This window comes from Glossina fuscipes, unplaced genomic scaffold (assembly GCF_014805625.2).
Source record: "Glossina fuscipes isolate IAEA_lab_2018 unplaced genomic scaffold, Yale_Gfus_2 2, whole genome shotgun sequence".
Classification (NCBI taxonomy): Eukaryota; Metazoa; Arthropoda; class Insecta; order Diptera; family Glossinidae; genus Glossina; species Glossina fuscipes.
Window position 1 is genome coordinate 6,170,770 of NW_023998416.1, and position 26,848 is coordinate 6,197,617.

The 26,848-nt window shown below is 33.5% G+C and overlaps 2 protein-coding genes across 3 annotated transcripts in view; both read right to left on the reverse strand.

The window, feature by feature from the left end:
• Positions 1-2,961, reverse strand: part of LOC119632861 (trichohyalin-like) — a 36,799-nt gene extending 33,838 nt beyond the window's left edge. Inside the window, exon 1 of the mRNA XM_038026000.1 lies at positions 2,737-2,961. The gene's annotated coding sequence lies outside the window, so the exon portion shown is untranslated. The remainder of the gene's footprint in view (positions 1-2,736) is intronic.
• The window catches only part of LOC119632782 (centromere-associated protein E), a 31,467-nt gene extending 6,490 nt beyond the window's left edge, over positions 1-24,977 (reverse strand). The window contains exons 1-11 of one of the 2 annotated variants that reach the window (XM_038025861.1): positions 24,736-24,977; positions 24,261-24,383; positions 24,085-24,196; positions 23,778-24,015; positions 23,377-23,705; positions 22,738-23,316; positions 22,366-22,581; positions 9,606-13,801; positions 9,021-9,575; positions 8,392-8,957; positions 8,147-8,319 (exon numbers count right to left, since the gene is read on the reverse strand). In XM_038025861.1, the coding sequence (XP_037881789.1) occupies positions 8,191-8,319; positions 8,392-8,957; positions 9,021-9,575; positions 9,606-13,801; positions 22,366-22,581; positions 22,738-23,316; positions 23,377-23,705; positions 23,778-24,015; positions 24,085-24,196; positions 24,261-24,383; positions 24,736-24,862 (7,170 nt within the window). In that variant the 5' untranslated portion in view covers positions 24,863-24,977 and the 3' untranslated portion in view covers positions 8,147-8,190. Of the gene's footprint in view, positions 1-8,146; positions 8,320-8,391; positions 8,958-9,020; positions 13,802-22,365; positions 22,582-22,737; positions 23,317-23,376; positions 23,706-23,777; positions 24,016-24,084; positions 24,197-24,260; positions 24,384-24,735 lie in introns of both variants that reach the window. The other variant, XM_038025860.1, reaches the window with a different exon arrangement.
• Positions 24,978-26,848: the final 1,871 nt, after the last annotated feature.

Genomic DNA, 26,848 nt, shown 5'->3' on the forward strand with positions numbered 1-26,848 from the left:
ATTTACAAAAACATTCTACAATCTTATCAAAAAAATTATCACAATTGAAAAATGCATTGTAAAGTCAATCAATAAACGTGATGAGTTTTGATAAGACTTTCCCTTTCACTCCAAGACGTTAAACGTTATAGTCAGTGAGGTTCAGCGGCTCGACGCCCTACAGTCAAGGACATTAATTTAACTAATTTTCTCATAGTCCTTAACTTTACGAGAAAGGGTGTGCGAGATTATTCCGATCTTTAGTTTTTCATAGAACATAATAGACAATATCTAGCAGCTTCAAGCTATGTCGATAAGAGATGTGAAGTGTTCGTGCAGAGCAACTATTTCATGATACGAAAAAATTGCGAAGTGCGCTTTGATTACAAAATATCGTTGAAAATGGTAAACAACTAATTCATTCACTTCATGCACTTCAGAGAGGTTCGCTTGTTCATAATTAATAGAAGATTCTAGCTGATCAGGTTTGATCCTTCTGATTATATCAGTATCACATTCATAGCTTGGAGACTGCACTCTTGAGGCCTACTCTAAAACCAACTTAGATTTTTTGCTATCAAATTCACACGATTGGCTTTTGATACAACCCAGAGTACAATTGTAGATATACGTACATGAAAACATAGTTTCAGATTAAAAACAACACCCAGGTCTGTAAAATATGACGCATTTTCTTTGGCGTGTCCATGGATATTATATGAGCAGACCTACAGGCAGACCTCTAAAAGATGTCAATTTCTCGCATTTACGTAGATTAAGGGGTATGAGACGTACTGTGCTTCTAACGTTTCCAAACCTTGCTTTAGGCTCCGACCTCTCGTACCGAATTAATGGGACAATATCACATCATAAACATAAGTGTTGAGCCAACGGTGACGGACCCTCTGAAGTGCAATGGGACACAGTGCCTACTCTGTGGGACTTCAGATGAAATTATAATTAGCAAAATTGTAAGCTCACCTCCTTTAATTATGACTACCGACTCATAAGCACTTTCTGAACTAATTTAAGCTTGTCTGTCCGTCTTGTAATTCTTGGTGCTGAATCTACAGATCGCCGTTTTTGAGATACCTTGACGAAATTTGGTACATCGACCTGTTTTGATCCAGAAACGCATGCTATTGAAAATGGTTCAAATTGAAGCACTTTTCGACCTCTTCTCACATAACGGCCGACTTTGAAAAATCGTTCCAAAGAATATCTTTAGGGTTATGTAGTATGGCTATATTTTAGGGCTACCGGGCCCCACTATAATGCTTTCACTTGTTTAATATTAAAAACATTTGATGTACATAATTGGATTATATGCGCATTAGCTGTAAGTCATTTGGCTAAAAACGAAAAAGACTACTCTTGAGTTCATTAAACATTAGCCTAAGTATTTCATTACAAGGGTTTGCCCATAAATTTTCTTTAATAATATACATTATTATGGCAAATACACTCTTATAATCAATGAGAAAATGCCACAAGGACGGATGGACTGATCATGACGTATAGTCTTCAAACACAGTTAACTGATTAATCATGGATGAAATCTTAAACTAATGTAGTAGTCTTGCTTACGCACACTACAAATTGTTGTTACAGATCTTTCCTTGGTTCGGCGTCTTTCGTTCGTAGGCAGCAAACAATCCATCAAGCACTTTTTTCACACTGCACTGATATTCTTTTTATATATCAATAATTTTTACAACTTTTTACTTTTTTTCTTTTCAATTTTCAATGGCAATCTAATCTAATAAAATGCTCACGACTATTCTGTAGTGCACTACGAAAACCAATTTCACTGTGGGGGTCCTTTACTGCGCTTCCAGTGCAAAAGTTTATTATAATTTTTATTACAATTGCAGGCGTTATCTTCATTATCATAAAACGTCAAATTGTTAAACAAAAATTTCTTGATTTGATATATTAAACGTTAATAGGTTTGCGTACACCCAACTCTTTTTTTAATAACATTGTAATGATATGGTTCGCCAAATAAGAACAAATACACTTTCTTACATCAATGTTTGTATCCATCATCGAAAGACGGGGGTGTATCCATTTTGTGAAAACTCTTGCAGTGGCCAGAAAGCAAAATCAGAGACCCCATAAACTATATATATTCTTGATCACCACCAAATTCTGAATCGATGTAAGCATGTCCATCTGCTTGCTTGACTATCTATCCGTCTGTCAAAAGTCTGTTGTAAACCCTTTCCTGACCACAAAAATAGAGCTTTCACGCCGGTAAGTATTGCAAATGAGCAAAATCAGTCGAAAGACACGCTAATAGTAGTACGTAAAACGGCGATATCCTTGTTTTCAAAGGGAATAAAAAATGTTTTTTTTGCTCACGAATCAAATTATAACAGATAAATCTACATGTATGGAAAAAATCGGCCACGCCTATTCAATTTTGTATTGTGTCATAATTTAATTTTCCTTTTATCACCAACGATATCACAAATATTCCGTTGTACACGAAACGAAAGAGCAGCCTAACTCGATGCCAAATGCGATCATATCGTTTTTGCCTTTCGTGTCATATGAGAATCGTAAACCGATTTTTTCCAACACTTGAGCACACATTTTTTTAATAATTTCACTTAATTACTTTTAACTATAATTGATTTTCAGAAAGTTTCTGGTTAATCGGTATCGTAAAATATTTTAATAATTTTTAATAATTGTTCATATCTTATTTTTCCTTTGTAGAGACTAAAGCGAATATTGTAGAAAATTTCTTACACTTCTTTTCACTTGCTGCTCAAATGACCGCCCTCTGTAAAGTAATACCAAACGGTACAAGCCTTAGCCCTTAGCTGAAAGCCTTGAAACCAATAGACGCCTACAAATCCAGGGTTGTAATTGATGAAGTTCTACTGCGGCAGTCTCTTCTTAAAATTGCTGCTGCAAATAGTGCCTCGTATACCGTCTTATAATTGCAAACAACTAATCGATTGTGTAAACTTCGCTAACTAATCTATTAAACATTTCTTACAATGCTTTTGAAAAATTATCGCAAAAGACTACGACTTTCGCCAGCGATTAGTGATGTATTCACTTTGTCAAAACGTTTGCAACAAGCAGAAACAAGCTGCGAGGACTCCATAAAACATATACCTCCTTGATCAGCATTAAATTCTAAACGGAGTATAAGAATCTTTGTCTGTCCATCCATCTGTCTATCGTAAACATTGCCCTGATTGGAAAAATGAAGTTATTGCGGGTATTGAAGATGGAACGAATTGGTGAAAGCACGCGCCCACAGTAAAGCGTAAAAGGGGACACAAAGATGTTTCTCCAAGCAAAAATTTATGATTTTATTGCTTATTACTAATAATTTATGAAAGACGGAGACTTGAAATTCTCTATATTTATTTTATGAAGGAGCCCAGTAATTATAAGCGATCATATTTTTCACGTTTTCTGTTTATTACTCATAAGGTAAACACGACTAAATATTGAAAATTGTTCGGAAAAAATATTAGCTGTCTCAAAAAATAAATATAATGGACCCCACAACATGAACGATTCGTTTTTTCTTAGCAGTATAACTATTTGGTCATCAAATAAAAAGGATTGCCGAGTAAAATGCCATAGGCCAACTGAATTAATTCCAAATTAAATAACACCGGCAAAGCGGATTAAATTTTTCTTCAAAATCACATCGATAGAGGTGCCAAATAGTGAAACTTGGAGAGTAGATATAGATAGGATAGTAGTAACGGATATAAACGATTCGGTCGCGACCGAATATAATTTTCTTACCTATTTTCTAAAGTCAGTTTATAGCAATTGTCTTTACAATTCACCTTTTTACATTGCTGTAGAATGCAAAAGTGCTTTAGTGATTTATTACTACAATTATAATTGGGAATGAGATTAGATAAAGCCTTAAAAGTAACAATGGACTTATGTTTTGCATTAAGCAGTTCTTGCGAATTTTATAAATAGGGTTCGCATACAAAATTAAGTTTATGCTAAAATATTGTTAAAAATTTTGCTGAGAGCAAGTTCTAGAACAACTTTAAAAGTTTCTTCTCGAAAGCGGTCGTTACTTTTTAAACGAATCGCCATAGGTGATCTATTTCGAAATCCCTTGAACATTTGTAACAAAAAAAGTCATTTTAAGTGAACTATTTTAATATAAATGAATTCTAACAAAGAATACCGAAATATCCTACAAATCCATAAAACTAATCAATTCTTTGAATTTCTTTTACAATTCGTTAAATTTTGAAAAAAAATGCTTTTATAAAATTGTTATAAACTTAGACATTTCGGCCAGAAATAAATGTTCGTGTTATCACTTTATAAATAGAAGTTTCATAAATAGTGTAATTTCGCATTAGATACCCTACATCTATCTAGTCTTTGCTTTTTATACTCGAATTTATACTCGCATCTCTTATTTTTGCATATATGTTTATCTCTCTGACGATATTGATAGAAGTGCTATTTTATCAATATATTTCCATTAATCGGTTAATGATGACTTTTGCTTTGAAATTTGTAAAGTTTTCCCTTCAAACTTTTTTGAATTTTAAATTGTTTTTTATTTAACAAATTTTTACTTCTAGTTTTCATAACATTTTTTTTTTTTTAATTAAACAGAAATAAATGAAAATAGAATGCAGTCAGTTTGTTGATATGAAAAACGCGGTTAGCTGCGCTGCGCTGCGCTACACTTAGCACACTAATGCACGCTTTCGCTACACTTAGCGACTGCGTTGCGCTTGGGGACTGCACTGCACATAGCGACTGCTGCGCACCTATCTTCAGCGCTGCATCTAGCGACTGAACTACAGTTAACGAAAAAAGACCAGTGCGATCTATAGGCTGAGCAAAAGAAACAAGACGGATAGACGGACAAAGGCGGTAGACAATCAGACAATTTAAGATTTAAAAAGTAATTTGTTGGCATAATAAAAGATGGATCTGTCTCAAGTCCTTCTGGATATTACATACTTCCGCACCTAATAAACTTTCTTACTACAAGTATTGCATGGCATAACAAAGAGATATTAAACAACCAATAGCTAAATTTATTATGAAGGAAAGAAAACTTACTACTAAATTCTAATCTCCAAAGTTGTGTTAGTTGTTACACTGTTACGCTTAACATTGAATGAATTAATTATCCTTTTATTGTTGCGGCTATTGACTATTTTTAGCACTGCAATGTAGAAATCATGATATACTTCAATAAAATTAAATTTTCTTTGTTGCTCTCATATATGTATTAATACTGATTTGTTTAAATCTTAAAAGAATTAATTCCCGGTTGTCGATGTCTTTTAAGTTAGTCTTTCCATGCAGCCCCTTCATTGGTAGCGGTTTACTGTTTACCGAATATTGGTTACTTACCGTGTTTTACTAATACATCAATTTCATGTTGTCAAAATGAGAAAGTATCATGTTTTTTTTCACTTTCACACAATAAGTTAGACGGTAGTGCTTCTTATGTACTCCTCCAACCGCCATTTGACTACAACTTAATTAGCTATAAAATTCACTTAAGTACGATACATACACTTTTAGCATCAACGCTATAATAATCAATAGATTTACACTATGATTATCGTGTTCCAACATTTGCACTCGCATACAAAATGTACAAAATACAGCAATTGAATGATACTACAACCTGGCACATATGCATGCATGCACTGTTGTGCATAACCGTGTTTAACCAGTAACCCGATTTCTAAGACTTCCGCCTGAAATTGGCAGACCAAAAATACCACTTGAGGTGTGTTCAGTTTATCTATTGACTTTTAAAGTCGATAATTTCTGGTTTGATAATCTAGGCAATAGCGTGATGTTAAAGTTTAAGACGAGTAAAATTAAGTGAATTAAGTTTTCGATTTTTAATTAAAAATATAATATAAAAGTGATTTCAAAAAATTCCGTCTTTAAGTGTATTGTGAGTTCGTAAATACATAAGTTAAGCAATGAATCCTTACTCATATGATTTTTATGAAATACATCGGAAGTTTATTTAAGAAAAGCCTTGTTTTTCTTTATTCTTATCTCATGCATTCACTTTTTTAATCGATCTCGTTAAGTTTTTTACCACTTGATCACTATCCCGCGGTTTTCAGATTCGTTTTCATTGCATAGTCTACCTACCAGTTCTGTAAAATTCATTTTCAGCATTGTCTAGAAACTAAACTTCATTTATTCCTAATAAATATGAAAAAATCCTGAATCAATTTAATTTGTTTCCCAATTGATGTCAGACCACCTACGATCATAAGAAATCGCTTTAGTTTCAATGCGTTTTTTGGCCTCTTCTCTCTCTCTTCATTATCATTAACTTGCTAACCTGTAAATTTTTTTTGGTTGCTGTTGAAAATACATTGAAACTAAACCAGATCTGTGTTAATAAGTTAAGAAAAAGTCTCAAAGTGTGATCACGATTTCTTGTTATAATAAAATTTTTTACTCTTACAGCTAACCCAGTAACGACACATTAGCGACAGTTGCTTTCAAAATATGTCAAGAGAACTTTGTTAGCAAGGAATATTTTTTCTTTCTTCTTATAGCGGAAATTTGTTTGAGCGTACTATCATGGGCAGGGTAAGCTATAGATATATATATATGTATATCTTATACCAATAGACCTTAATTAGGTACACAAAGCATGTTATGCTACAGAGAACTCCATAGTAAACAGTTTATTCTTAAACGATCTCTGCAAGCGCAGAAAACTAAAAGGAAAACTTTCTTCTTCTTGTGTAGATTTGCTAAAGCCACCTATTATCCCTTTAGTGGCCGTGAGTCTGTTCAAGCAAGAGCACAACAACAGAAGCAGATAATGAAGTGACTTGGGCGAGTACGAGACTTTTTACGTCGACTTAGTTTAATCAGTAAAATATGCTACCCTCCAGTTATTCTAATTTTAGATAAAGCAAGAAGAATGATTAACTATCTTTAGACATATTCCTATTAAAGAAATGAACCGAGTAAAAATATATCAAAAAGTAGACATTTCACCTTGAATAAATATTGAATTGTCGTTCTTCTACGAAACAGAAAAAAAAAAACTTTTCCCAGCTTTGCAAGTTTGTTGATAATATGCGAACAATACCTACTTTATCTGAAGGAAAAGCTTAATATTTTTTATAATGTGAAGAGAAATAAACATAATGAAATAATGAATAATGCTGAAGTCGTTGTCTTTATGGTCTGCTGGTTGGTAAAAATGGCGATATTTGTGAACTGTACTATCATCTATTCATTAATAGCGCTGATGTCTCGAAATTCACTTCATATTTAATTAGGTAAGTGTTCACTTTCGTGAATTTAAAGGCCAAAGCTTCAAGAATTTTTTTTCGTTTTCCTTAAAACGCCAAAATTTGCCATTCAACCAAAAATAAGCCCGCAGAATGCGGGAACAGTACCTTAACTATTTCTGGACAGTTCTCTGTTATGATATATCCAACAATACTGAACACAAATGTTCACTTTGGTGTGGTAACATACGATCTTCTTTTTTCTTTTTGGTAAGACACTCAGTACAGGTAGATCGTGAGGAAGGATTATGGGTAGAGAAGGACTAAAGGAGGAAATACTATTTGTGTACGTTCGAGTCGGAACCAAAAACTTCTGCAGCGGTTGACTGAGACACAGTATAAGAGTTGTAGGATTTCATTTGGTATAATATTCCGAGATAACCTAGTTCTCGCCGCGCGGAAAGTATTTGCGAATTTATCTTTGCCGTAACAAATAAAAGAAAAGTTTATTAAATTTTCTTGATGTAGTGCATAACGATAATGAGCCCCTAAGCGACTTGGTGCTCATCAAAGTCAATTTTATTTTCGATCGTTTGCTATAAATATACTAAATGAATTATTTACATGCAAATAAAATTTGCGAAAATTTAAATAAATTAACGACAATGGGACCAAAAATTATAAACATGACAAAATTAAAACACCGCATGTGTAATGATAATAACAGTTAGTTAGTACGTAAGTAATCAAATGGAAGAATGGCACAAAATACAAAAACAAAGTAAGATTATAATCTAATATATGTATATATATGTTATATAAGTTATATAGCGTAAATAGCTACCAACGAGGATCATATAATTCTATTTAAATCTAACTAAAACTAAAAATTATAATTTAATAATAAATTTAAGTACATTTTATAAATTTAAGCGAATTAATTATACTTTGCTCTTTCAATTTAGTTTTTCACATTCAACTGTTCCTGTAATTTACGTATCTCATCACGTCTTGATTGCAAGATAATTTTCGCATTTTCATATTTCTGTTGAATTATGTTTAATTCCTTGTTTAAAACCTCATTTTGATTCTAAAATATGGAAAAAAATGTGACGAAAATTCATTGTTCATTTTAATGGCGCGCTATTTCACAATTTCTTACCTTTAATGACTTTATTTGACCAACTTCTAAAGCGGATAGCGAATTGCCCTCGGTGTTCTCTTTCTGCGCCATTTTCTCTTCCAAATCTTTAATAGTTTTATAACGAAAACGACAGATCTTTTTCAAATCATTGTTTTTGCCTTGCAACGATTGAATCATATCGTTTAAATCTCCATCAGTTTGCACCTCTGCATTTATCAATTCCGCGTTCAGGATGACGGCAGGTTTTATTGATGCTGCTGCTGCTGAGACCTCTTCATCATTATCAGCAACAGTCTTTTGTAATTGTTGTAATTGTTCCAATTGCGTTTTACTCGTTGCCCAAGCATTCATAGCTTTTTCAGCCTTTGTAGTCTGTTCATGTAACTTTTGTTTGTAGCGTTTCATATCGATGCGATATTTTTCCTGTTCCGCCAGTATACGTTTCGTTAAGCTGGCGTTTTCAGATATTAAAGGATGGTTTTTCAATTCTAGGTTAAGAGCGGTAACTTGACATTGACGAATATATAAATTACGTTGACAATCTCGAAGTTTTTGATCCAGTTCCTCACAATTGCACTTTGTATCTGGAAATGAGCGCAGAGTAATCAAAATATTTTTATATAATTGTAATTGTCTTTTATGCTTACCTGCAGGAATTGTCATAGTTTCTTTATCGTGCATAGCACCCCAATAAGATTGACGTCGGCGTTCATCGTGAACACTGGAACGTCGATTTTTTCTTTCAATTATTTTGTTTTTATGTTCGGCATTATCTACGGAAACGTTTAACTTAGATTGACGCACATTTTGATCGGGACTAAGATTGCCTTCAAAGCTGTGTCGACTACTGCGCGGCGAATGTGAAAGATTGGAATCTATCGAGGAATTGCTATCGTGAGTCGGCTTTCCTATTTCCTCTTTAAGGGTTTTAACAACGATTTGCTTTATATGCGCCTCTAATTTCCTTTTTTCATTTTCTAATGCAACGATTTCGGAATTAAGCTTCTCCTTCTCGTGCAATTCCTTAGTCGACAAATCGTGACGCAAATTATTATAACTTTTCGATTGATTTTCCAGCAATTCCTTGTAATGTTGCACCTCGTCACGCAAAGCCTTAGTGCATCGATCTGATTCTTTAGCCGCTGCTTCCATTTTATCCTGCAATTCTTTATACTGCAGCTGAAGTGCTGCAAAATCTTTTTCCAAACGGAAACGTTCAGGCACGTTGGCCAGTGTTTGCTTCAATTGGTCGTTCGTTTGATGCAATTGTTCGTTAGATTCACGTAAGCTATCACATTTGATTGAGACTTCTTTCATAGATGCCTTGCATTCATTAACCAATTTTTCCAAATCGCTTTTCTGCGATTCCAAAATTTCTTTTGTCTGGCTAAGTGCTGTAATGTTTTCAAGCAGCTCTTCATTTTCCTGTTTTAAATTCTTCAATTCGATTTCTCTAAACTTTTCCAGTTGTTGAGTGACAGTAGAAACTTTTTCTTGCTGAAGATTATACGCCTGATTCAAATGATCGCAGTTTTCTTGTAATTTTTTCATTTGATTCTCCTTTTCCTCAATTAATTTTTCAAAATTCGTCTTTCCTAAGAGGTTTTCTTGCTGAAGTGTCTGTACTTGCTTCTCTGAAGCGTTTTTCTTTTCTTCCAATTCTTTCAAGCTTACCTCTAAAGCACATATTTTTCCCTTCATATCTTCTAATTGCTTGAGCTTCTCTGCAAGATTCGATTTCTCTTCATTAAGTAATTGAATTTGTTTATGAAGACGATCTATCTCTACTTGTTGTTTGTTTTCTCGATCTTTTAGTTCCTTGCACGAGGCAGTAAGCAAATTGTGCTCTTCCTTTAGATTTTGATGTTGCATTTCCAAAACACTTCTATCTTTAATTTCTTGCAAAAAACGTTTCTCTACATTCAGCTTTTCTTCTTGAAGCAAAGCCACTTGTTTTTCCGTATTATCTTTCTGTTTTAAAGACTCAGCTTCCAGTCGCTTATGTTGTTCTTCTAGTGCTGCCTTTTGCACTTTTATATCTGCCAACTGAGCTAGTTTTTCTTCCAAATTTTTCTTCTCTCCCTTAAGTAAATCGATTTCTTCCTTTAGTAAGTTGCAAGATTTTTGACTTAACTCATTGAGTTGCTCATCCCGTTTTAAATGCTGGGCTTTTAGCATTTTATTTTCATTGTCAAGGGTTTTTATTGTTTTAAGATTTTCGTTTTCATTCTCTCTGAGCTCTTCGGCCGCTCGAGTTAGGGCGGAAATTTGTTCTTGTTTATGAATAAATTCTTGGGTTAAATTATCACAGGTTTGTTGCAATTGCTTGATTTGTTGCATTTTTTCCTCAATGCCTTGAGAGAGTCTTTGTTCCGCGGCCAGGTTTTCTTGGTGCAAGATATTGTTTTGCCTTTCTAAAGCGTCTTTCTCTTCTAAAGACTTCACTTCGAATTTCTTAAATTGCTCTGCTAATAACGTCATCTGAGCAAGTTTTTCATTCATATTTCTATTTTCTTCCGTGATGAGGTCCATTTTCTCATTGAAAATTTTTTGCTGTCTACTTTCACGATCTTCTGTTTCCGTCAGCCTCTTCTCAAGCTTCTCATTCTCTTGCTTTTTTCTCTGCAGCTCTAACTCCACCTCATGTTTTTCGTTTTTACAAGCAGTTAAAGCCTCGAGCGGTACATGAGATTGTGCAAAATTAACTTGTATGTCGTTTAGCTTATTTTGCAAGTCTTGTATAATTTCTTCTCTGGCTGCGTCCTCTTTACAGAACTCAGAAACCTGTTGTTCAGCATTCTGCAACTTAAATACTAACTGACTACGTTCTAACAGCAATTGCTCATTATTGATTTCCAAATCTCGTAATTTATGATTTGAAACTTTTACAGCTTCTGTTTCTTTTGTTAGAGATAAAAGTTTCGCACGCAGCTCTTCGCAATCTGCAAGGATTTTGTTTTGCTCGTCAGTCAAATTCTGATTTTCTTGACGCAATTCCTGCTCTTTTCCGAGATGGTAGTTTAATTTCTTTTCCATTAGTTGTTGTTGGTCCACAGAATTTTTGATTTTTTCGCTCAACTCTTGTATTTCGGTCTCATATTCTTTGCACTGGCGTTCTTTATCAATTATTTCTTTTTCCAAAAGTTGCATCTTATGTTCATTGCTCTCCCGTTTTTCTGTGAAAATTTCTCGACCTTGTGATGTTTTTTCCAAACTCTCTTCATTCTCAGTTCTCGGCGAGTTTTTAATAAGCTCTGTCTTACATTGAATGGTTTCATCGGTGTCTGCTGCTTCAAGGCTTTCACGCTCTTTCAACTGCTGCTGTACTACATGTGCCTCATTCCGGCCCACCAAGTTTTTATGATAACTTTCATCGCTTAATTCCCCTTTTTGTAGATTATTTAACTCCAAGTTAATGATTTGATCTTTATGTTCTTGCGCCTGTTGCTCTAACTCCTTTTGCAATTCCAAATAACGTTGCGTTAGATCTTTGATAACTTCTTGCATTTGCCGTTGTGTCGTTTGCCAAATTTTGCAGTCCTTACATTCTTCACAATTGAGGCCATTCATGTTCTTGGCTGTAGGAGTGTTGTTGAAAGTGCTATGTTTAAGCATATCCTCCTTATCTTTCTCGAGATCAGAAATTTTTTTCTGATAACTTTCGCAGGCACATTTCTCAACCACTATGGACTTTTCCAAAAGCTCCCCATTAAGACGTATTATTTGCTCTTTCATTTCGTTTAACGCACGTTCGGTATTCTCTAGCAAAGATTTATTAGCTATCCGTTCTTTATTAATCTGATCTTGCAACGATTCAATCTTGTGTTGATACTCATTTAACGAATCAGTGATAGTTTCCGAGTTATTAAGAGTATTTTCAAGGTCATCTGATTTCAATTCCTCAATTTGGAAATTAAGATGGTGTAAAGTACCTTCAAGTGTTGCAATATCGTTTTGCTGATCGGTGATAAATTGTATCTCATTTTTGATGTCGCTTAAACGGAGCTTATAAACATGAGATTTGATATCGCTATCTATCGCTTGGAATATTTTAGCATTGCCTTCACTCAATTTTAATTCAATTTTGCCAAGGGAAGATGATAACTCTATAAATTTGTTAAGTAATAGTTTTTGAGTCTCGTCTTTCTCCATGCACTCCTCTTCGTCTTCTACGCCGACACCTGAACTACGGAGAGAACTATTATTGGAGGCTAAAATTGGATAATTCATTAACTGCTTTTCAGGTAAAAAGCTTAAACGCTCCAATTCAGCCTTCAATTCGACAATTTCCAATTCCTTATTAGATAAATATGAGTTTTTATCTTTCAGAATTTTTAATTCGTCAATCAATTTTGTGTTTTCCGCTCTCAATGATTCATTCTCCTGCAAATTGTCCATCAATTGACTGGACAGATCATCGTATTCTTTTTGCAAATCTTCAAATTGAATTTGTAACTCGTTCAATTGCATTTTTAGTTTCGAATTCTCATTTTGAGTATCGTTACCAATTTCGGGTCTCTCTAGCAATTTCAGCTCTGCCTCTTTTAGCAACTGCTTTAAATCATTAATGTCGCTTTGCAACGTTTCATTTTGACTTTGAAGGCGTTCTCGATCAGCCAAGTATTTTTCCGAAGAAATTTCCAAACGTTCGTATTCATTTTGTAAATGCAAATATTTGCTTTGCACTGTATCATACTGAGTTTGTATATCATTCAATGACTGCTGTTGTTCCTGCCAAGAGTTTTCCAATTTCTGATATTTGTCTTGTAACATTTTCATCTCCGAAGCGTTATATTCGAGTTTTTCATTTAATGACTGTTCGTCGGCTGCACTCTCTTTTGTCAATTTCTCGTACGCTTCTTGAATTGTTTGTAATTTCTCTTTTAATGTTTGTATATCTTCCTGCAAATATTCTTTGTTTTTCGCTTGATCTTCAACTACCGCGTTGATGTTTCTTTCATTCCGTTGCAGCGCTTCCGTGTAATTCAATTCCAACTTCTCATATTGTAATTTAAGTTTTTCAAGATCATGTGAAACTTTTTCATTTTCCGCTAGCATTTCTTGCAAGTCTTCGCATTTAATGCAAATTTTGCCATCAGTTTTGGAGTTTTCTTTTACCGATATTTGCATCGATTCTTTAGTATTTTGGAATTTCTCTGCGCTTATCGATTTCAATGATTTCTCTAATTTAAGTATTGCGTTATCTTTTTCCGTAATAAATTCCAATAATTCTGTTTCACGTAATTTGGACTTATTTTTAAGACGTTGCAGTTCAAAATCCAAATTAACCGCATTCCGATTTTCCATTTCAAGTTGCTGCAACTTTGACTTCAGAGCCGATAAATCATTTTCATATTTATCTATCGTCGCACGAGCAGTTTTATCAGCAGCAATTAATTGATCCACTTGCTTTTGAAGATCATCACAGCTGTAAGATATAAAAAAAAAAATTAATAATTAATTATTACTCCATTTACTCCAATGGCATACAAGTATTCATTCTTCATCTACAAATATGTCATAGTGCTGGGGTTAAAACGAAAAGACACTCTACATTTTTTTAAATACCCGCGCTATGATATTGATGTGTACACTTTTTGTTAGGTTAGTGTGACTGTTGTGAATAGCTGACATAAATTTCGAAATACATGCCTGGATGGGTACAATCTTGTTGCCAGCGATTTTTTTCTAGTTCACGTGTAGAACAACATTCACTAGACTATTGAGCTATTTCCTCCTCCTATATATTCATCTTCAGTAATTATGCATTTTAGATCATTATCACTCATAGGTAGCATTTTTATTCACACTTGGACATGAGAGGTTGGTTTTCAAAAGAATTCGAAACTTTTAGAACAAACCGAAAAGACACGCGAAACATGCCCATATCATCCTTCAAAATTAGTCGTATTGATTCAAGAGCTTGTTGATTCAAGAGCTTGTTGATTCAATCGACGATTGACAACTTGTCGACTTTGTTGACGCTTTCATGGATTGGTAGTCTTCCTGCAACATTTAAAAACTTATGGTTTTGATAGACGCTCCTCACACAGCGACCCCCCTGCAATCCTTTCAATTCATTTCATTTCATTTTTTTGACAAAATTTGATGCAAATTCTTTGTTCACCAGATTTTTCCTTTCTAAGTTTGTTGTTGTTTAAACAAAAATAAACATTACTAACCGAACAATTATCCAATTTATGTCAGCTATTCACAGCAGTCATATCAACCTATCAAAAATACATACATATTGGTACACATCGGCGCGGGTATTTTTAAAACATACACGTTTCATTACTTTTTGCCCACAGTAGCGTAAAGCGTATAAAAAACCAATGAAGAGTAACAATTATTAATACTACCGGATTGTTTTTATGGGAAGCGGTCGAGAAGCAATGGTTCGATTCGAAACATTTTCAACAGCGTTAATCATTGGGACAAAGCGGGCCAGCGTATCAGGTCTGATCAAAATGTCTCATATATTGCGACCTGTAAGTTGTACAAAAAAAGAGACGGACAGATGGACAGACTGGCTTAAACTGATTCAGAAAGCGGTATAATAAAAGGTGGATCCTTTCTAAGATCTCCTCTAGATGTTGCAGACATCTGCGGAAACCTAATATATCCCTGTACCACAAATGGCGTAGGCTACAAAAGTGTGAACGTTACAAAAAGAAAGGATTCTTCACTATTCCACAAGTCTAATCTTAAAAGATTTAGATATCTTAAACAATGATTTCAAAGAAGATGGGAACTTTTCAATAATCCGAACCTTGTGTGGTGCTTCATCCGGCTAACTTATACAAAAGTCCAGTATAAAGATGATTTCGTTGCAAAAAAAACTATTTATGCTAACTACATTTGTCTTCTAACGCAAGTTTTCTTCGGCCAGCAGGGCTTAACTATTACGAGATTTATGATCAAAACAAATAAACAAACAAACAAACGAACTGTCGCATATGCGAAATATGAGAAAATTGCATTTCTCGTTTATCCACAAAAAAAAAAAAAAACAAACAAAGAGACGGCTGAGCAAGAAAAAAGGGGGAAATTGTTGTTATTTATATATACATAAGATAAACTGTTCCGTTTCAATGAAATTCACTTCTAAAGAGCGCGTTTTATAGCATAAACACAACAGTGCACTCCAAACAAAACTAAAAAACGGAAAACAGAAAATGCTTATTACAACTTTAAAAGATCAAAAGCATGTTCTTGTTGTTTGCCTCTCATAAATGGCTATAAAGCTTGCCGCGAAAACGTCTTTTGATTTGCGGTGTAACTTTTACATATGATTAATTATTGTAAGACTCGAACATACATTACATTGATTTTTTTGCTGAAACTTATCGAGACTTAGCACCCTCTCTCAACAGAAGAAGCTCTTGCAATTCGGAATTATTTCCTTAGATGAACTTTGCTAAAATGATTACGTTTCTCAGAAGTAGCCCTTAGGCTTAAGGGAGACAGATAATAGTTTTTATTTTATCCTCAATACAAATAAGTTATTGAAAGGAAATTTAACACTGGAGAATTGCTCTAATCTAAAGTATCCGTTCGTAAATTTCCACTTGACAAATCGTCGTTATTTAAGTCAAATCTTCCATCGATTCTGTTCATAACTTAATAGCAGTTCGTAGAAATTCGTTCCAAATAAAAGATGAAGAAACACTTAAGTACTTCCTAAGTATTTTTGTGTTCAAAACTATCAGATTCGGCAAACATACACAGCAAAATAACATGCTGCCATTAATCCCGCTCTCCCATCTAACCGAGGCATTTCCAAAGATTAAAGACAGCAACTGGACTACTTTTGCTATAAATGCCATATTCGACTTGAGGCGAGAGACCAATACACTTTTCATTTCTTCCTTTTTCTTTATCTTGCATGAATCCTTAAAAATTGAAGAATGATATAAAAAAAGATAATGGAGGGTGGAAATAAAATTTTAAAAAGTCCAAAAATTTGGTTTTCCGACAATATACTCGCATAGGCGCATCAGGGGGAACTTAAATCTTTAAACGCATTTTCCTCGAAAAAAGAAAGAGCAAGCGGCATTGATCCCAGCAATTTTTTTCATATCCTTAAATAATATTCAATACTGTTTTTTAACAAATGATTGCTTTTCTTTTTTATGTCTCAAATTAATCCTTTTATTCAACTACTCGCGAGTCATACAAAAACCACTATTTTCGAAACTTCCACGTGTTTCATTTACCAAATCTAGGCATACAATTGTTGATCAGTTGCCCCCTCTTTGCCACTCCATTAAAGATGCCCGGCGAGAATGGATCCAATTTTTTTTGGATTTTTTCAAAATTAAATTTCATTTTAAAATACTTAATAACTTCACGAAAAAGGTTATTAAAATTACGATTTTTTTTTAAAACTGTTGTCCCTTTTTGCTCTTAAGATATGTTTAAAAATTTCAACACTTAAGCTATACTCCCACCTTTACTTTCAAAAATTTGTACAACTGGTCGAGTATAACACGACTTTTTTTTTGTATCCGTTTGGCAAAGAAAGAATTATGCGAGTCACTCCTTATGGTCATAAAGATTAGAGTAGAATTTTTTGCATATTACAACAATATCTTGAGACTTCTTTAAGATCAAATTTTTTAAAAGCTCTAAGATTCAGAAAGCTTCTCGTCTATTGGAATTGATATTGAAGAGGAATTTAGCCAAAACTGAAAACCATCCAAAAGTGATCAGTGTGGTAGTTCCTGTTTTTTATAATTAACAAACAAAAAATGTTTTCCAAACGTGGTTGTTAAAGATTCGCCCAATGACTTATGTACATAACTTTTAATAACGGTACTCTTTTACTATAGTCATTTTTAAGACAATCTTTTATTTGCTATTTCACTTATATATCTTTTTAATTCAGAGCACGATAATTTCCTGTTAAGCAATAAAAAAAAACTATGGTGAGCTGTGGTCCCTCAATAAATACCCTAGGGTCACTCCCCTTAATATAGTTATTAGTAAGACGACTTTTCAACGTAAGGCATTGCATGGAAAGCGATCAAAAAGCGATCACCCGATCCGAACCATTTTCAATAGTCTTCATTCTTGGGCCAAATCAGGTCGAAATACCAAACTTCATCAAGATATTTCAAAAACTGCAATCTGTAGATTCAACACCAAGACATGCAAGACGGACAGACAATCTTAAATCGATTCAAAAGCGATTCTTATACGAAAAGTATAATTAAAGAAGGGATCCATCGCAAGTCCTTCTGTTTGTTGCATATTTCCATACACACTTAATATACCCTTGTACCACAAACCGTGTAGGGTATAAAAAGCTACAAGTATGACAATAATGAATAGGTCTACATAAACTCCGCTGTAAAGTGACAATTTTTTTCAAAGAAAACCAACTTTTAAAGTTTGCTCAAATTTGGGGACAAAAGCAGGTTAATAAACATTTTGCGGCCTGTAAGCTAAAGTCAACTTTAATTTTGCAACAAATTACTCCATTTTCTTTCAATTGAATTATCTTTTCACTCTATCGTATGACAAGAGCACGGTAAAGAGCTTTAAAAGTCAAAATATAAATAAATATGAAATGCGATCGCGTAAGATTACCAACAACCGGTAGATAACTCAAATTTTATAGGGCAACAAAAACGTTTAGGTCTGTCTGGAGATTATAAGCAAGACAAAAAAGTTATTGTATTTATTCCCTAACTTCTCTCTTTCGGCAACAAAGGTATCTAGCTATCTCGACTATGTGTAAACTTTAAGACTAAGTCTTTTCTTCTTAGAGAGTAACTCTTGATTTTCTTATTAAATAAAATGAAATCAGTTTAAACAAGAGAGAATTCGTATTCGGCTTGGGATGAATTTTTTAACAAACACTACCGGGACTTGAATTGAACATCAACAATATATATATATATATATATATATATATATATACATGTACATGAAAATATACCTGTGCACGTTATTTGATTGCACAATAGAAAGATTCATTATTATGTGATATGATATACAATTTGCCGATATTCAGAATCACAAACACGTAAGTAATTTCTACATTGTAGACACCATAACAATGTTTATGTAGGACAGACCTGATTTTTACCGCCAATTCAGGCAACAGTTTCGAATTTTTTTGCAGAAGATTTAAGAAAATAAAAAAATATTTTAATTAAAACAAAACCTTTGCTTCGACTGAAGCAATTTCGCAACGTAATGTACATTGACATGATTTTGTCTCCAAATATGAACAAACATTAAAAGCTCATGTTTTATTTTTACAACATTTTTACAGTGGAATTTATATAAACACTGCGTCGCATTTCTCTAACTTACGACATATCTTTTATTACATGCGTGCCCCTTTTTATGCCCTACACCACTTGTGCTACGACTGTGTATCAGGTTTGTGCGTATATATGTAACATCCAAAATGATTTAAGATAAACTCAGCATTTTGATTTATACCTATTGATTCTGAAGCACTTTCTGCACTGATCTAAGCTTGTCTGTCGGTCTTGAATGTTTTGATGGTGATTCTACAGATCGCAGTTTATGAGATGTCTTAACGAAATTCGGTATATTGACTCGTTTTTGTCCAATAATGGATGCTATTGAAAATGGTTCAAATCGGACCACTTTTTCCACCTGTTCCTTTATAACATCTGATTTCGAAAAGGCGGTACAAGAATACTTGCAGTTTGGCTATATCTTATGAGCGGCCGGGATTCGTTATACTGTTTTCACTTGTTTAGTATCACAAATATATATATAGGAAAATTTATATATATATAATAATAGAAATATATATATATTCACATATCTGGTTTACATGCGCATTATCCGCAAGCTAAAGGAAAAAAGACCGCTCCTAAATTCCTTAAAAGTTAGCCTAAGGAGAGCATTACAAGGATTTGGCCATAAATATGCTTTAATCGTTTGATCATTTCTCTATCACACATTGACGCCATGGCATCAGTTCAAAAGCCTTCATTAACCAGTTAAATGCGTCGACTACTTCACCGGCATAATCATATACTCGTCAAATACCCATTATGCGTAATATAAAATTAGATTATAATGGAACGACTTGGGAAAAAATATTTACTAAAATACATTATTATACAAATAACATACATATAGTCACAAAATTTGATGAGAAAATCCGACAAGGACGGACAGACGAACCATGGTGTATATTTATCAGACACAGATAACTAGTTAATATTGGATGAAATCGTGAACTGATGTTGTATTCTAGCTTACGCACACTTCAAATTGTTGTTACACATCTTTCCTAGAAAAGCATTTAAGAAATCTGTTATAAACTTGGTTCGGCGTCTTACATTTGTAGGCATAAACAACCCATCAATTACCTTTTTTGCACTGCGTTACATAGATGCGCAATGCAATAAAATGGAATGAATTATAGAGAGAGCGAGAGAGAGCGATGGAGAGGGAGAGTATTCAAAATTCCTCTTGTAACGAATATAATTTACTGATGTTCTTGTTACTTTTCAATAATTTTTACAACTTTTTATTTTTTTTTTTCTTTTCAATTTTCAATGGCAACCTAATCTAATAAAATGCTCACGATTATTCTGTAGTGCACTACGTAAACCAATTGCATTGCGTGGGTCGTTTACTGCGCTTTCATTATAAAGATTTATTATAATTTTTGTTACAGCTGTTGTTTTTTATTATTATAACTGGCGTTATCTTCATTATCATGAGACGTCAAATTATTAAGCAAAAATTTCTTAAACGCTTTTCATTCCAAATCCATTTCATGCAATTTTTTTAACTTAATTTCTAGATAATTAATATGAACATATGAACTTTTTTTCACACTACAGGTACACAAACATACTTGTATTCATGTTTACTTGTGTATATATATTGATATGATAAACACTTTTCTTTCAATTTAATTCATTGACAATTGTTAACTTAACCGGCTGAGTACACATCCGCACACGAAAGCGTCTCATTTTAAACAACAATTTTTTTGTATACTCGATATATATCAACGTAGTAATAATAGGTAAAACGGACGACAACAACTAACTTTTCTGACCGACTGCCAAAACCTTAAAGACAACAAATAAATACTGCTCTCTATTTCTATTCTACTTTTTTTAATCTCTTGCTTTTGCACTTTCTCGCTCTCTCTCTCTCTCTTTGTCTCTCGTTCTCTCTCTACCTATTTACTTCTTTGCTTAAGCGCTAGCCACAAGCAATGCATTTGCATCGTGCACTCAAATGCCAAAATATGATTCGCTTGCATGGATTAATATTATAGTTAAACATATTGCATTGCATTGCTCCAGTGAAAATCGTATGAAAAAAAAATATTTCGCTTAATCCAATGCATTTATTGTACTCAATGCTTTGACACAACAAAAATTTCAGTGATTTAGAAAAACTATTCAAATCTGATTGAATGCATTTTCTAAGCGCAGTTAGAAGACCCTATCTTAATCGATATATGCAAGATATGCTATAGCACCCACTACAATAGAGATCAAATTTTTCAACTGGGCTAACATGAATGCTAGGGGGTTCACATAAAAGAGAACATATGGGAATCTGCTCTCTTTCTACTTTACGAATTTAAAAACGCTTTAATAGCATTCACGCTTTATAGTATTCACTTCGAGGAACATGCTAAATATTGTCTACATAAATTGTGTATTTTGTTTGCTCACTATATAATATATTGATCTGCAGAGGGGATAAACGCTTGGCTTTTCTTTCAAAATTTATAACCCACGAAATTAGATATGTTTTGAAATAATTTAACCCATATCTCAATCTTATTAACAAAATACAATGGAATGTCTATGCAGCACATTTCATTTCCATACGGATGAAGGCCAATTTCAATTCCATCAAAATGAAAACTGCCCCGACTGGAAACCTGCCTATGCATATATCAGACATAAACAATATATTCATTAGCAAAAACTAAATATTCAAACCACATTATAAGCGGAAGATATTCCTTAGTAGTATCTTTTGTGAAATGGTGTTAAAGAAACCGCATGCCGCAGTTGCCATCAACACCAGTAAATCTTGGTTTCAATAGAGCGACATTAAAAGCTTTTTAAGTCTCTAGGAACAATCTATTGGATTTTGATACGGTTACATACACCCAAATCTCTTTTTAAAGAATTTTGTAATAACACGTTTCGCCAATAAGAAGTAATAAACTTTTTTACATGAATTTTTATACCCGGATGGATGAATCATCATCATGATCATCAAAATGTTTGCAACAACCAGAAGGAAGCATCAGAGACCCCACAAACTATCTATATTCTCGATCAGCTTCAGATTCTGAACCGATATAAGCAAGGACAGACGGCCATTTGTTGTAAACATTCTTCTGGGCGCAAAAATGAAGCTCTAGACTTCAAATTTAACAGAAACATTGGGAGTTCTTGCACGCAGATTAATATCGAAAATGGGTAAAATCGGTCGAGGTAAACATCAACAGTGCTGCGTATAGTGAGGCCCCCCAAAAGCAATAAAAAGTTGTTTTTTGGCTCATTAATCAAACTATAGGAGGATAAGTCTACAAAAATGGATAAAATCGCTCACTTCTACTCAATTTTATAGTGTCATAATTTCATTTTTCTTTGAAAACCTTTATGATGTCTAGGAGGAGCAAACTTCAAAAATCCCATAACGCAATCTTCCACCTCGGAAAGCAAACAAGCATGTTCGTCCGTTCATTTGTCCATCTGTCCTTTCGTGCAACCGTGTCGTGTTTGTGGTAGACATTCTTCGGTTCGCAAAAATTACAAGATTGCACACTCATTCGCACTGAAATTGTAGGAAAGAGAAGCACCCATCGTATGGTGAAAATCATGTTCACACTTAAAAAATTATGGAAATGTATTCAGCAAAGATACAATTAGAGTGAAATGCATTTTCATCTATCACTACTAAGATAAAAACCCGTTTGTAAGTAAGTAAGGAGAGACCTTCCACACTTACCGCTTTTCCGATTGAGTAAGGTCGTCTCGAGTAGCAGAAAAATCATCTTTTAATTGTATATATTCCAAACGTTGATTCTCAAGAAGAGCATTACGTTCGGTTAAAGCATCGACTTTTAGTTTAAGAGCAGCATCAGGATGATATTTGAAATCGATTTTATTCTCTAAGTTAGTAAACCTTTGCAATTCCACAAAATCGCTTTCAATTTTCTCTAAGCTGATTAGGATCATGCAAAGTGATGAATAGGAAAAATTAACGAATTTAATGCATATTGATAGACGTGTGAAAAAAGCAAGATGCAAAGTGAATTTGTATGCGAATGGAAGAGAACCTTTTCTGGATTTTCAGAAACTTTACATTCAAAAAACTTACGTCAATTTCGGATTGGTGCAGAGTATTGGTGTAAGGGAATGCTCTTTACTTCTAGATCCTTGCTTGGGTGTTTTCACTAAAGATAGTTTATCAAAATCGACTAGCTCGCCCGGAATAAATTCTTCACTTATATTACACATATCGGTTTGTAGAGCTGTTGCGTCTTCTAATGTGTTCCCGACCGGAGAACTGGCTCTTAATGTTATCAAAGGTGTATGATACGAAGATATTTTTGATGATTGCATGCCGGACATAGCTGTTCGTTGATTTATTGGTATAGGCAAGGCAGACGGTGGATTATTCGTCTTCGTTGACATCGGACACCAAGTGCGCCTGCGTTTTTCTTGTTGGGCATGATTTACGTGCAAAGTATGACTAGTAATAATTTTTAATACTTCATTTTTTATGCGCATTTCCAATTCACCGACTTTAATTTGACTCTCATTTTTACGACGTTCTTCAGCCAAACGCGACTTTAAAACCGTAATTTCTTTTTCCAAACGTTTCATCGCTGTAGCATCCGAAACAATTTCGTTAACTGCAGGTTTATTTTTAATAACTTTAGCCCTCAAGGCGAAGCTATGAGAATTCATCATTACATTATCATAATTTGATTGGAATATTTTTACATTTCTTTACCTTAAAGTGGATTGGGTTTCTTCTATGGTGTTGGGCTTAATTGTGCAAATAATGGCTGTCAAGGTATTGCCACCCAATGAGTCTTGCAATATACGCGTTAGCTTTGACTCACGATAACATATGTATTTTTTATCTTCATTTTCGGATAAACGTTTGATGACGGTACTCAGAAATAAAAGGCTTTTATTGATGTGGCCGCCTTCTTTTAAACGCGCGCCACGTGCACCTGTTTGATCGGCTCTCTCCGATCCAGCCAAATCGACTAAGTTTATTATGCTTTGAGTAACAGTATCTTCCTCACTGCGATCTATTTTGCGAGATTCAATAATCTGCCGAGAAAAACACTCACATGTGTAATTAAAATAATTTTTAAGAATTTGTTTCTTTATTTTTAAACTTACAATACGAAAAATAGCATGCGACCGACTTGATCTCTCGTTCATGTTCGTTTCGCCTACAGTTCGCTCCTTGCTGCCTTGTTTTAAATAATGAAGCAAATCATTTTCACACATAATAATAATTTCTTCACAATTAACGTTAATGATGGCATTAGCCTCATCTCTAAGTATCTTCAAGTCCTGATTTTTTTTATTTAGTAAGTCATAGATTCTTTCATTGTAAATTTCTATGTATCCCACTCTGTAAAGTTTAAAAAAGAAAAAAACAAGATCAACCTAATTTTTTAAATAATTAAACAAGCTTGTCTACCGAAGCAAGAACTGTCTATCCGAATGCTGTTGGATTTCTTTAAATATTTCCTTTGCAGCCAGAACCATAACTCCTGGATTTTCTTCATCACCCATCATAGTGTAAGTTTTACCTTTTAAAGGAATCATAATTTTACGGAGAAACTTTTCCAGTCTGTCAGAAATCAAAGCACTTACCCGATGAGGTCTGTCCATAAGCAAATATAGTGCCATTGAAACCTTCAATAGCAGAGTGTACAATTGGTTTGGCCATTTTATCAAATATTATTTGATTAGTAGCATCCTGATCGAATATATGATCTAAAAAAAGAAAATTTAATTTATCTATAAATAGGCCCACTTTTACACTAATTATAATGCATTTTATGAGGTCGTTGTCTGATTTCATAAACTTTACACAAAGTCAGAAATTTCCCTTTCTGTGCATTTAGAAAAAAAATTTTTTTTCTGGAGCAAATTTCTATTTATAACAAAAACAAAGATTCTAATGAAAAGAAAATAAAATGGATGCCTAACTGTAATGCAACAATAACAATGACTGCATCTGCCAATCATCGAATCATCGAGAAAATACATAAATAAAAGAATAAACGTATAAATTTGAAATAGATGAAGTATTTTAATTTATTAATATGTTACAGGAGCAACTTACCGAAATAGTATGGCTCCGTTTGGCTATCGACTAGCTGTATGGAATTATGCACTACTCGCCAATTGCATGGCTGATTACGAATAGGACGTAGCTTGATTGCTACCATTACGGAATTTCTGCCCGACATTACAAAAACACGTTTTTTCCTTCTTAAGTAACGCAAAAAATCACAAAATCACATTAATATTTCACAATACAAAAATGACAATTCTAAGACTTTTCAAAATTTTAACCAGTTTCACAAATAAATCAAAGGGCGCTATGAATTTAACTGCAGTATGCACAGAGTAATTTAAAAAATAAGCGCTAATATTTTGTTTTTTCAAGACATCAAACGTGACAGGGCTGCCATGTTAAGCAAATTAATGAATTTACTTTGTGTCTGCATAAGCAATATTTTGATAAGATTATAAGCAAATATCAGAGTCGTCATTTTTCTTATTACATATATATTATATAAATATTTTGTTAATTTTTCAATGCAATACAGACCGAATATTAATTAACTCTACCTGTACACTTGCTTAATAAATCTAGGTCACTGTAAGAGACGTCATTTTTGCTTTCGGGTTAGAAACACGCAAGTGATGAGAACAATGTGTATCTGTGCTACCATATGACGTTAAAGAAATATCTAAACAAAAACATATGATTTTGAAACCAAGAATAAAGAAATCAATGTAAACATAAATCATAAATTTATAAAAAATAACAATAAGAAAGTTACTTTAAAATTACATAAGCGGACATTTTATTATCTAGCAACACAGCCGATAGCCTGTGTTCAATGTCTCTTTTTTTAGTCTAAGAATTCAATTCATTAGTCTAAAATTAAAATAATAAAATAATAATAATAATAATAATATCTGGACATATAAGACACAAATCTATTGGCTTAGTCCGTCTCCAACCAACAATTCAAAAAAAAAAAAAGAAAAAAAAATTACATAAGTTTTTTCATTGATTAAAGCAGATAGCAAAGAAGATTGATTAGATAAAAAATTGTTGTGTTGGAAATTGCCATTTATCATTTATTTAAATGATATAATTTAATTTATATTGATTTTGTTAACCTTTGTTATGTTATATGTTATGTAACCATTTTTAGTCTTCCGAGCAAGTAAAAGCCATATTGATTGTAATAAGGTGCATCACGCAAATCATGTCTACAAACCGATGTCTTCAGTTCAGCTCAGAAATTGTCTTCATGCATCCTGCCTTTCCTTCCAATACCATTCTTCATAAGCTGTTGTCTAGGAAGAGAGTGAATTTGGTTCCGTTTTAATTGTAAATCAAATGTAAAAATTTCTTATATTCATTAAGTTGCCGGCTTAAATACAATAAAATAAATGCTATTGATAAGCAAAAAACAAGATCACCTTATAAGAGAGAAAACCGACAAAAAAATATCGCATGACTATGATCACGATTACGCAGTCATTTAGGCAATTGATGGTAATTAAGACGCAAACTTTGCTGAGAAATGACGGGCAAAACATTGAAGTGGACAACAAGTCAATGTACGTGTGGCAAGTTTTAAATGTAAGGAGTGTATTCAGGGAATGTATAAAAATTGCAAATTATAACAATAACTCAGGACGTGTCAGCGCGCCTAGTCGAATCATTTTTACCCTGTTTTCAAATATGTCTTAGGCGAGTGTTCTAGCTTCAGCTTAAATCCTATATGCCAACATTCAGCCTTATATCTCCAGTATCAAATGAAAGACGAACAACACAAATTTGATCCGGTACATCCACTTCGTCTAACATACGCGTAACTGTTCATTATGAAATAAATAGGAAGATGAATTTTGCATATCTACAATCTTGGGCAGAAAGTTTACAAATTGAACATGTGCTTATAAATTAAACTAAAACGAGAATCGGTACATTTTTGCTCTCTCTCTCTCTCTCTCTCTCTCTCTCTGTGTGTGTCTTTCTTTACGTCAAATGTAGCTAATAGATATTTATTACCCCAAAAAGAGTTGAGTTTACGTAAAAACGAACTATATGAGCATAAATTCGATCATTTTTATCCATTAAAATTTATTAAAACAGCATTTAATTGATAGAGAGAGAGCCCAAATGTCGTTAAATTTTAACAAGCAGAGCA